The sequence below is a fragment of the Leopardus geoffroyi genome, chromosome A2 (assembly GCF_018350155.1).
Source record: "Leopardus geoffroyi isolate Oge1 chromosome A2, O.geoffroyi_Oge1_pat1.0, whole genome shotgun sequence".
NCBI classification, from domain to species: Eukaryota; Metazoa; Chordata; class Mammalia; order Carnivora; family Felidae; genus Leopardus; species Leopardus geoffroyi.
Genome location: NC_059331.1, coordinates 79,946,458 through 79,959,428, shown reverse-complemented (window position 1 = coordinate 79,959,428; position 12,971 = coordinate 79,946,458). Strand labels below are relative to the sequence as shown.

General features: G+C 34.4%; 1 protein-coding gene and 1 long non-coding RNA gene across 6 annotated transcripts in view; one reads left to right on the top strand and one right to left on the bottom strand.

Moving 5' to 3' along the window:
* The window catches only part of KMT2E (lysine methyltransferase 2E (inactive)), a 101,780-nt gene that overhangs the window by 58,802 nt on the left and 30,007 nt on the right, over positions 1 to 12,971 (top strand). For all 5 annotated transcript variants that reach the window (XM_045494501.1, XM_045494503.1, XM_045494500.1 and 2 more), the window contains 4 exons: positions 1,380 to 1,460; positions 7,983 to 8,041; positions 9,009 to 9,181; positions 12,128 to 12,166. In XM_045494501.1, coding sequence (XP_045350457.1) covers positions 1,380 to 1,460; positions 7,983 to 8,041; positions 9,009 to 9,181; positions 12,128 to 12,166 — 352 coding nt within the window. The remainder of the gene's footprint in view (positions 1 to 1,379; positions 1,461 to 7,982; positions 8,042 to 9,008; positions 9,182 to 12,127; positions 12,167 to 12,971) is intronic.
* The window catches only part of LOC123606333, a 39,212-nt gene that overhangs the window by 13,345 nt on the left and 12,896 nt on the right, over positions 1 to 12,971 (bottom strand). The window lies entirely within an intron of this gene.

Here is a 12,971-nt window from a genome sequence, read left to right as displayed (position 1 = left end):
TCAGCAACTGCTGTTATGAATCTATTTTTTGTGGTTTTATTTTTCTACTGCTTAATCTGTAAAATATTGTACAACTTAATGTTTTTTCCTTTCTTCTTGTTCTGTATTGCCTCTATGTATTTCCATGTACCTACTGCCTATAATCTCCTCTTTCAAGTTTGGCATCTAGATCCCTGATCATTTATTCATTTTCTAGTTTGGTTTCTTCTGTTGTCTGCATGACATTACTACTTACCACCCAAATTTAATTTAGTTTGTTATTCTAGCCCTCCTGTCTGGTGTTCTGCTTTTCTCACTTTTCTCCCCACATCTTTGATATATATTCCATTACCTTCCACTTTCTACCAGTTCTTTTCCCAACATCCTCAGTTAAGTGAAGAGCAATACAATAGCAGGTAAATCAGTAGGGATATATTAGAAGTTGCTGAATATTATGTAAAAAGTAATTAAGACTATTTTTAGGAACAGGTGTGTGTGTGTGTGTGTGTGTGTGTGTACATGCACACACACATATATATATATATCTGGACCAATTAAAATCTTGGCAACAAAATACAATAATAGTAATAAATTGAAAAGTTGCCTCATGCTGGTCCATGTATTCCATAAGAATAATTTGAGGACAGAATAGGTTTAATCCCTACCTTCATAGAATATATCTTGGATTCTTTATATCTTCCCTGCCACATTCTAGTTCTGTCCTTTAACGCAAGTTTGGAATGTTGGAAAATCCTCTTAATTGTTTTTTCTACTTTCATTTTCTTCTTTGAATTCAAACACTTTATATCATCAAAACACATCTAGTTTTACATGTTGCTAGTTGGAGGAAATCTACACACATCCTGATGTTCCAACTCCTATATAATCTGACTGTACCATACTAACCCAATTCTACCTCCTCTGTATTTCTCAAAATGAAAATTCCCCTTCATATAGTTTAACTGTCTTCTGTCCATTGCTCGTCATATCTGTCTACTTGAGAAAAAACTGCTATGATGATATCTTTTCTTCCTAACTCTCAAATGAGGTTTTATTCAAGTCCATCATTCTCCAGGGTGCTTTTCCCCATTAACTTCAAGGAGTGTGGACATCTTTACTTTGTGACTTTTGATAATATTTGTAATGTATACCTTTCACATTTTAAAGTTACATTTGCTTCAGAAATATCTATATATCTATATATCTATATTTTGTCCTCTTTGCATCTCAAAGTTTTATCTCCCCAAGGACATATTTCTGTGAATTCCTCACAGCACCTTTTACAGTGTTAAACACAAAGTGGGCACTTACTAAGTGATAGTCAAATAGAATATCAGGTCTTAATTTATGGATGATTCTATGAATATTTTATATTTTGCTTTTTTTTTTTTTTTTTTAAGCGTTTGGCAACATATTGACTGCATGGGGATTGACAGGCAGCATATTCCTGATACATACTTATGTGAACGTTGTCAGCCTAGGTAAGTTGTGCATACTTATAAGATTGCCAGTAAATACACTGAAATAATCTTTAGTTATTAGAAGTTTATGTATGAATTCTGGATTAAACAATTAATGGATTACTATGTTTCATCAATTCTAAGATATACTTTTTCATATTTATTTTATTTTATTTTTTTGTATTTTGACATCTCTAAAATCAGGAAGAATGTTTTCATTGATAATATGTCATGGTTTACTTTGTAGCATTTTTCTTTTACTTTATCAATAATGCATAAAATAATAGCGCATCTTTTAAGTGATGGCATTTTTTTTCACTGAAATGCACTATGTTCAAAAGTTACTAGAAGAACATTTCCTTAGCTTATAAAGAATTTTGTAGGTCTATACAATCATTCCATCACCCTGCTTCAACAATTTTCAACAATCTTTTTCATTTATACTGTCATGTGTTTCTTTTCTCCTTCACATATTTTAATGCAAATCCCAGATATATTTCATTCATATATATCTCTGTGTATTTCAGTATACAGTACACTAAAACCTTGGATTGCAAGTAACTCGTTATGTGAGTGTTGTGCAAGACAAGTGAACATTTATTTCTAATAAATTTTAACTGGATAAACGAGTGATGTCTTGCAATGTGAGTAGTACATGATGTTGTATGTCACATGATCACAACTGGGCCAGTGGTTCTTGAAATTCCTTTTGATATACAAGTTCTCTGGATTACAAGCATGTTTCCAGAATGAATTATGCTCACAAACCAAGGTTTTACTATATATGTAGATGTATTTAAACATGCATATACATGTATAAATATATACACATTTAAATACATATATAATTATGTATATTATTAAATGTATGTATAATTTGTAAAAGAATTAAAAAAAACCCAAAACCATTATTGTATATGCAACAAAATGTATTATCATTCAGTCGCTGTTAGAATATTGATTGGTTAATATACATCTATTCAGTCTCTAGTTATCTAAACCTCCTTTCATTACTCCCCTAACTTTGGCCTCTCCTTTGCAGTGTGTTTCTTTAAGGAACTGAATTGTTTATCCCGATTTGTTTGCTAATTGCATTATCATGCTATAACAAGTTACTCTGTCCTTTGTATTTCTGTAAGTAAGTGTGTGATCAGATTATAGGTTCAGTTTTTGTTGTTAAAGTTTTTTTATTTTGAGAGAGATAGCAAGGGCTCAGAAAGAGCATGAGCAGGGGTGGGGAATTGGGGGTAGGGGGCAGAGAGAGAAGAAGAGAGAATCCCAAACAGGCTTCATGCTGACAGTGTGGGGCTTTGAAACTATGATGTGGAGCTTGAACCCATGAATCATGAGATCATGACCTAAGCTGAAATCAAGAATTGGATGCTTAACTGACTTAGCCACCTAGGCACTGGTCAATTTTTTTTTTTTTTTTTTTTTGGTAAGAATATTGTAAGAATATTTCATAGACTGCTTCATCAGGTGACACATCATATCTGGTTGTCTCTACGATAGGACCTATTGGTAGTCATTATTTAGACCCATTAATTTATTAGGGGTTGCAAGTTAGGGCCATGTTAATATATTTTTTTTTAATGCTTTTTTAATTTTTGGAAGAGCGTGAGTGGGGGAGCGACAGAGAGAGAGTGAGAAACAGACTCCAAAGCAGGCTCTAGGCTCTGAGCTGTCAGCACAGAGCCCAATGCAGGGCTCGAACTCGTGAACTCAATGCGAGATCATGATCTGAGCCGAAGTCAGATGCTTAACTGACTGAGCCACCTAAGTGCCCCAATGCTATGTTAATCTTATTGCTTATGACTTATTAGCTCAAATATGTCTATAGAAACAAACTTTCCCATATTAACTGTTTAGTTCTTTTAAGGTATACAGTTGACCCTTGAACAGCATAGTTATGATCTGTGCAAGTCCACTTATATTTGGGTTTTTTTGATATAGTACTGTAAGTTTATTTTTTATGACTTTGTTTTTTTATTTTTTCAAAATGTTTACTTTTGAGAGAGAAAGAGAAAGGGAGAGAGCACAAGTGGGGAAGGGGCAGAGAGAGAGGGAGACATGAAATCCGAAGTAGGCTCCAGGCTCTGCACTGTCAGCACAGAGCCTGACGCGGGGCTCAGAGTCATGAACCATGAGATCATAACCTGAGCCAAAGTTAGATGCTTAACTGACTAAGTCACCCAGATGCCCCTTTTTATGACTTTCTTAATTATGTTTTTCTGTGGCTCACTAATACATATGCTCACTAATACATAATACATATGCATACATGTATTCACTAATACGTATGCATACCAAATATGTGTTAATCAACTATTTATGTTATCAGTAGGCTTACAGTTTTAATTTTTTGGAAAGTCAAAAGTTATATGTGAGTTTTTGGCTGCAAGTGTCATTATGAACTCAGGTATTTAAACATAATGGATGTCAGTCTGCTGCAGTTATTATTCATATTGATATTTAAATTTTGTCTAGTTTTCGTCGGTGGAAACTTGACAACTTGACTCTTGAGCCCTTTGACAGTATCCTAGTGGTACTTGATAAGTGTTCGTGCTGTCTGGCATAACAAGATGTCTTGAGCTTGTATTATACTTCTGTGCCCCTGAGGATTGGTTTTCAGGACTAGAATCTGAGCTAGCATGCTCTTTCTACTGGATTGGTTACTGTTCCTAGGTCTTTTTGGTAGACCAAGCTAGGAAATATGTTTTGTGTGTTTATTTTTAAGATAAAATACATGAGTTTATGCAGATAATTGCAGTTTAAATTTAGGAATACAAGGTTTTCATCTGGTCTTTTCTATATACTGTTTATATCTCCTTTGATCTTCGTTCTCAACAACAGACAGTAACATAATTAGAATTTTACCAGTTTACTCAGTTGCTTTATTTCATAGAAAAATGCAAGAATCTCAGAGTAACAATACCAGCGACTAGCACCAACAATATGATTATGTAAAGGTTTATTTTTATTTATTTATTAAAAAATTTTTTTTAATGTTTTTATTTATTTTTGAGACAGAAAGAGACAGAACATGAGCAGGAGGTGGGCAGAGAGAGAGGGAGACACAGAATCTGAAGCAGGCTCCAGGCTCTGAGCAGTCAGCTCAGAGCCTGACACGGGGCTCAGACTCACAGACCGTGAGATCATGACCTGAGCCGAAGTCAGATGCCCAACTGACTGAGCCGCCCAGGCGCCCCTATTTATTTATTTTTAAAGTAATTTCTACACCCAACTTAGGGCTTGGTCTCATGACCCTGAGATGAAGAGTCGCATGCTCTACTGACCGAGCCAGGCAGGTACCCCTATGTAAAACAGGTTAGAACTTTTTTTCCCCTTAAGATATGTTCCACAAGGAACGTATGGTTGTGTTTAAAGTCCCTCAAAAGAATTTCACTGTGTGGTTAAAACACCATCTGGATGCACACTTACACACTTACGTTGATGAGGTTCTTTTATTTTTGATTTTTTTTTAATATTTATTTTTGAGAGAGAGAGAACAAGCTTGCAGGGGAAGGGCAGAGGGAGAGTGAGACAGAGAATCTCAAGGCTCTGTGCTGACAGAGTCGTGGGACTCAAACTTAGGAATTGCAAGATCATGACCTAAGCCAAAATCAAGGGTCAGACATTTCACTGACTGAGCCATCCAGGTACCCCTTATTTTTTAAAATTAAACTTTTAATTTTGAGTTAGAGTGTCACATAAATAGTTAGGAAATAATAAAGATTCTGTGTATCTTTTACCCAGTTCCCCCCAGTGGTAACATGTTGCAAAACTATTAATGCAGTATTATAGCTAGAATATTTAGTTGGTCTAGTCAAGATACAAAACATTTCCATGGCCAGTATCCATCACATTGCTTTTTCAGTTGCATCCACCTCCCACCTTTTCCACCTCTCCCATCTCCCCCATTCCTGGCCTTTGGCAACTCTGTTGCTATAATCTGTACTCCATGACTATAATTTTCTCGTTTCAAGAATGTTATATAAATGGAATCATACAGTATGTGACCTTGGGGTGGGCTTTTTTTTACTCAGCATGATTCTCTGGAGAGCCAGCCAGTTTTTGCATATATCAGTCTTCCTCCCTCCCTCCCTCCCTCCCTCCCTCCCTCCCTCCCTCCCTCCCTCCATTCCCCTTTCCCTCCCTTCTTTCTTTCTATGCTTGTTTATTTTGAGAGAGAGAGAGTGGGGAGGGGCAGAGAGAGGGGGACAGAGGATCCCAAGTGGGCTCTGTTCTGACAGCAGACAGTCCAATATGGGGCTTGAACTCACAAACTGAGATCATGACTTGAACGGAAGTTAGACGCCTAATCGACTGAGCTACCCAGTTGCCCCGATATTTCATTCTTTCTTATTGCTATGTAGTGTTCTATGATATATATGTATCACAGTTTATTTAACCATTCACCTGTTGGAGGACATTTGTTTGGCTATTACAGAAAAGTTGCTATGAACATCTGTGTACAGGTTTTGGTATGAATGTAAGTTTATTTTCCTTGGGGTAAATGCCCAAGAGTGCAATTGCTCAGTCACATGGTAGTTGTGTTTAGTTTTTTAAAAAAATTATCCAGCTATATTGCAGAGAAGTTGTACCATTTTATATTCCACCAGAAATGTAGGAGGAATCTAGTTATTTTTAGGATTGCTTTTTATACTTTGTTTTTATAATTATATACTTACATGATTATGTAAGAAGTAGTCCCATTATTTTGAAGTTAAATTTTAAAACAAAGTATATTCATATAAGTTGAACTTTCTATCCCTGAAGTAACATAAAAAATAGATTATTCTTTCCATTGTTTCCTTATTAGAAACAGGTGTGTATATACATCTTTGTATTCCTTTCTTATTTAGGTAAGCGATAGTATATTACAGAGTTTTGCCACATTTCCTTTTTTCTCTTAAAAATATCTGCTAAAGATCACTTCATAGAAGTATATAGAAATTGGCTCATTTTTTTCTGTTGCTTCAAGGTGCTTCATCTTTTTCATGGAATAGTGTATTCAACCAGTCTCATTAGAGTGGACATTGTTTCCAGTCTTTTGTAATTGCAAATAGAAGTAGGCGTGTTCAGTAAAAGGGTAAATGTGTAATATATGCATAAAATTTTTGTCCGATATTGCGGAATTCTCCTCCAATACGAGCTGTACAGTTTTGAATTCCTACCAGTGATGGATAAGCATGCCTGTTTTCCCAGGGCTTACAATAGTGTCTGATAGACTTGGATTTTTCCCAGTTTAACTAGATTCAAAATGGTAATCTGAATGTTACACTTTGCATTGCTTTTTTATGAGTGAGGTTTTACTATGTGATTTTGTTTTACTTTATGATAGTTACTAGCCTTTTGCCAAATAGTTTTTGCTGGGGTAAATATCTATTGATAAATTCAGTTAAGAACTGGTTTAAAACTGGTCATTAGGGAGGGTAGTTTATTGAGTGATACCTACTTATTATTCTGTGATAATCAGTAATGTTATAGTTATATGTCCTAGTAGACATTAAGACAAGTCTGTTACTGAATTGTAGATATTTTAGTCTAGAGCCCTTATTCTCTCATCTAAGAAAAATATCTAGTCTTATTTGACCTATAGGGTAATAGGTTTCGACAGTGAAAATGTTGGTGGGAAATATAAAACAGTTCCTATGGATGATGTAGTTCATGTGTGGGGAGTTAATGAAATATTTTACTTTTTTCTTTAAGTTTTTATTTAAATTCCAGTTAAGATCCAGTGTTCTGTTCATTTCAGATATATTATGTGTTTAACATGTCCATACAACACACAGTGCTCATCACAAGTGCACTTTTTAATCCCCATCCCATATTTAATCCATCCCCCCCCACACACCTCCCCTCTAGTGTATTTTTAATTGTTAAAAGTTCAGTGTGTATTATTATTTCAAAAGTGGAAGTAACTTTAGGCTGGTAATAATGCAAATAGATCCTAAATCAGTGGTGTGCTTTTAAGAAATTTATTTTGGTTATTGTAAACATTCTTTTTTTTTTCAGACTTTTTGCTCTAAAATTTTTTAATTTTTGATGTTTATTTTTGAGAGAGAGAGAGATACTGAGCATGAGTTGGGGAGGGGCAGAGAGTGAGGGAGACACAGAATCCGAAGCAGGCTCTGGGCTCTGAGCTGTCAGTATAGAGCCCAGCGCGAGGCTTGAACTCACAAGCTGTGAGATCATAATTTGAGCCCAAGTCCACTTATCCGACTGAGCCATCCAGGTGCCCCCAGACATTTTGCTTTAAATATTCAATTTGGGGGAAAAAAAAAAAAAAAAAAAAAGGTACTAGCTTCCTAAGTAAAAAGTTATTTTCTTAAAAGCACAACAGTGTCACTTACCTGGCATCTACTGCTAATTAGGCTAGATCAAATCTAAAGCAAGGGAAAAAATACACATATTTTATACTGTTTGTTTTTCAGTAAGAACATTAGAGAAATTGTAAAGTTTATCACATTTAAAATCCATCTGCTTTATATCTAAATTTATGAAAGTTTGATGAATAATCATGTTAATATTTTAATGCAGGAGTTTGGATAAAGAGAGGGCAGTGCTACTACAGCGCCGGAAAAGGGAAAATATGTCAGGTGGGTGAAGAGGATCTATGCTAAATTAAAATTAGTGTGATTGAGAAAATGAGTGGTCTGCATGTTTCAGTTGGATATAAACACCTTACCAGTCAATGTTGGTTGTACATACAACTTACAATGTCAGGTATAGATTTTAAGTAGTCTTTTTTACAGATTATAGAATGTACTTATTTTAGAAAATGTGGAAATTAGAGGAAAATAAAAATTTTAAATCCTCATTTTTGTACAAAGATAACAGCTTTAAAGAAGTATTAAAATATGTTTGCTTTTCAGAGAGATGGTGATCCATTAATCATATGGAATAGTATTTCATTTTGAGGAATAGATTTTAGCAGTATAACTGTGCTACAACTTTTATTTTGGCTTACGACAACACCAGTACAACTGGTTTTGAATAATCATAGTTTACTGAACTGTTTGATGGACATTTAGGTTGTTTCCAGTGTTTTTTGTTTTGTTTCGTTTCATTTTTGTTACTACAAATAGTATTGTCAATGAAACACTCCCGGACAAGTTTTTTTGTTTCTTGTTTTTTGTTTTTTTTGGTGGCCTTTTTTTTTTTTTTTTTGTATTTTTGTTCATTTTATCTTTGGACACACACCTAGAAAAAGTTTATTAGGTGAAAGAGTAAGTATATGTAGAATTTTGTTAGATATGGTTAAATTTCCCTTCATAGGGAATTTTGAATTACCACTGGCTATTTATGCAAGTGCCCTTTTCCCATAGTCACACTACCTCAGTGTGTTGTCAGACTTTTGTATCCTTTCTAATTTAATGTATGAGAAAAGGTATTTGTAGTATGCATTTAAATGTATCTTACTATGAGTGAACTGAGGAAGTAGAAAAAAGTGTATTCTTCAGAATGATGGGAGATACGGCAGCTTGTCTTGTAGAATGCTGTTTGATTTTTCATTTTGTTCAAGATAGTGTTACAAGTATAGTAATTTTTATTTTGCCTTGGAAGATGGTGATACCAGTGCAACTGAGAGTGGTGATGAGGTTCCTGTGGAATTATATACTGCATTTCAGCATACCCCAACATCGATTACTTTAACTGCTTCAAGAGTTTCCAAGGTTAATGATAAAAGAAGGAAAAAAAGTGGGGAGAAAGAACAAAACATTTCAAAGTGTAAAAAAGTAAGTTTTTCCTTTTTTTAGTTATGTAGACAGGAAGTGATGGGAACTGTGTTTTACAGGAAAGGCAGGTGAGTAATGGATGGTAGCTAGAAAAGGTTGCAGAATCTAAGTTTTTTAAAACTCATTTTACAATTTTAATATGTTTCAAAGATTGAAGTATAATAGATAAATGTTGGCATACTGATTTGAAATCACTAATGAGACTAGTCATAGAAAGGCAAAAGCTAAAATAAAATAGAAAAAAATTGCTGTTTTAGACAAAAAATAACAATCCTAAATTTTTAATAGCTTATGAACAAGGTAAAAGCATATGATAATTGTGAGTAATTGTTTATAGTTGCTCTTCTCTGAATCGTATGTAATTTTAATAAACCTCCATATTTAATGAATTTCTTATCATATAGACTTCTTTTACTTAAGTCTTATGTGATGAATTATCCCAAGGATTTAATGGCACAAAACCATTTCTAAGCCACTTTTTCACTAAATTTATTATTATTGGTCCTGAAGATTTTTCTCTTATAAGGTAAAAGAAAATACTTTTCACGAGAACTATATTGCTATTATAGAGTGAAATTATTCCTAGATATAAAATCAGGTTTTTCCAAAGAAAGCATTTTTTTTTCCTTGAGTAATTCTTCAAGATATTATTTGGTTATTTAATAGGCAGCAGGTACTTTTCAGTTTCTCATTTCACCACCATCTAAGCTTGACTGTAGCAGTCTTCACAGATGAGGTCCCTCTCCAGTTCTGCTACACTTTTTCCTGTATATTATCCATTCTTATAACCAAATTCTACCTGCACTTTCTGGGTGGTTTTTGTTTATTTATTTTTTTAAAGTAAGCTCTGTATCCAACATGGGGTTTGAACTCATGACCCTGAGATCAAAAGTCATATGCCCTACCCACTGAGCCTGCCAAGTGTCCCACCAGGTGTCATCTTTGGTTATGCTGTTCTCTTCACCATTTAGGATATTCTCGTCTCTGTCTTTTCAACCCTTATTATACTCTCAAGTACTGCTTCCTCCATGAAACCTGCTTTTCTCCTATCAAATATGATCATCTTTCTTTGCATCTCATTATGTCACTTGAACCTTTTATTATAGCACTTGTAACAACATTTTGTCTTCTTTCATTGTTATGTCCCTTATTTCAGATTGTAATTTACACAAAGAGAGAGAGAGATTGTCTATTAAATGCCTTTTATAATTTAGGAATTCACATATTATAGGTATTGACATACCTTTTTAATATCATGCTTTCAAATTAGGCTTTCCTGTTTATTGTTACTTGGAAATTGTATCCTTGCATATTTGTTTTAGGTCATTTGGTTTAACAAATCTATTTTTTGAATAAAGCATAGATTTTGCACTTTTTCTAGGGGGAATTACTTGTCCCTATTTAAAATGAATCAGTCCTGGGTCTTGGAGTGTGACATAGTTGTTTCAGAATATTGCTGTGTGTTTAAAAAGAGATTTTTGTCTTATGTTGTTAGTAAAAATTGACAAGGATTAGAAAAAAAAAATCAAGGAACTGGGTATAAAAGATCTGGTTTTCCCACTTAGATCTTGCCCACTGTTAAGGTTTTACTATTATTTGAGGGGTGACATGTAGTATATATATAAAACAAAAGAATATATACAGTTTTGCTTTTTTTTTTTCAGCCTATTGTTATGGCTAATTGTTAAAAATTTGAAAGGAGTTTACAATAGATGTTCTGGATAGAGGACAGTTTTTATTTTATTTTTATTTTTATTTTATTTGTTTATTTTTTGAGAGAGAAGGTGTGAGCAGGGGAGGGGCAGAGAGAGAGGGAGACACAGAATCCGAAACAGATTACAGGCTCTGAACTGTCAGCACAGAGCCCGACGTTGGGCTCAAACCCACGAACCGTGAGATCTTGACCCGAGCTGGAGTTGGATGCTTGCTTAACTGACTGAGCCACCCAGGCACTCCAGATTTTTTTTTTTTTTTTTTTTAAGTAATCTCTATACCCAGTGTGGGGCTCAAACCCACAACCAAGAGTTGCATGATCAAGAGTTGCATGCTCCACCGACTGAGCCAGCCAGGTGTCTCTTTCATGTTTCTTTAGTACCAGGATTGTATTCCTTTCAGTTGTTCATCTGTCTGGGTACATTACTTCTCCAAAGTCCACCTAGCTCTTTGCCCATGTTTTATGTGACGTTTCACTGCCTTGTTTTTGCTGTTAGTAAATCTTGCTGACTTCCAACATATAGTCTACACACAAACTTAACACATATATTTGGGTCTATGTTGCTTACTCTCGGTTTATGTTTGTTAGTCTCCCTGGAGACTTTTTGGGTGAAGTGGTGAGGAAGATAGGAATTAAATGTTAAATACCACTTTGGGACCTGGCAGAGTAGTGGGCTGTCACTGAATTATTTATTAAATAAATGCAACTCTATTTGCCACAGTGCTTATTACTCAAATGCTCCTCTGTGCTCAAATATCACTTACTAGTTGACTACGAGAATTAAATAACTTTATCACTCCCCAGACTTGTCTCATGACTTAAATAAAATTACTGTAATATTGTTAATACCCTTCCAATTTTAATCAGATATTTTCCCATGGTTGTAATAATTGAGCACACAAAAAATTTGAGATTTTTTCTAGCAGTATCATATACGTATTCTCTTGTTCTTACATAGCCTGCATTATGGTTTTTGTTGTTATTGTTGTTGTTAATTTGACAATAGTTGACATACATTGTTACTTTGGTTTTAGATATACAAAGTCTGCATTCTATTTTTAATAGTAAAATAGTATGCTAGTAGGTGACTTTCCTTACTTAAACATTCACCCGGTTCTGGCTATATTTGCCAAGTTTTTTATTATTATGAGACATCAATAAAATGCTTTACTGAACTGATTGATTATATCCATTTTAAAAGAAAACTAACTCAGAATTTCATGTTATTTTAGGCCTTTCGTGAAGGATCTCGGAAGTCATCAAGAGTTAAGGTAAACAGGGGCACCTGGGTGGCTCAGTTAAGCATCTGACTCTTGATTTTGGCTCAGGTCATGATCTCACAGTCATGAGATTGAGCCCTGTGTGGAGCTCTGTGCTAAGCATGGAGCCTACTTGGGATTCTTTCTCCCTCCTTCTCTCTCTTTCTCCATACCTCCCTGCTTTCTCTCTCTCTCTCTCTCAAAATAAATAAACATTAAAAACATTTTTTTTAAGAGTTAAGGTAAATTCATTAATTTTTTTTTAAATACATTAAATTTAAGTCCTTGTTCCAACTATCAGTTTTTCAGGACAAGTGGTTGCTTGTCCAAAACCTTTACTTTATGTTCTCTTCATTGCGTATCATCTCATTGCTTATTATCTTTACCAGAAGTGACACCATAGAGAATCCTAATTGGATTACTATGCCTCTCTTGGAGTTTATTAACACTGTTAAATCATTAAGTAAAAGGAGGTATATAAGTAATTCCTATTATCAAAATTTTGGATAATCTGAATTTCAGTAGATTATTGCATTCCATGTCTCCATACCACTTTGTATACTGGATATATGAATGCAAAATCACATTTAGAATTTGAAATTTTTTTTTTTTTTTTTTTTTTTTTTGCATAGTTGGGGTTCTAGTGATTTAGTCAAGTCAGTTGTTATACTATAAAATCACCATAGAGGTATACAAAGTAGTCACTTGTACCTTGAATTAGCCTATATCCTCAATTTTGTAGATGCCCTGATTTCTGAGAGTGGCAAGGCTCCTCAGCTCTGCCTCCCGCTAAAAGATAGGTATTGGATCACAGAGG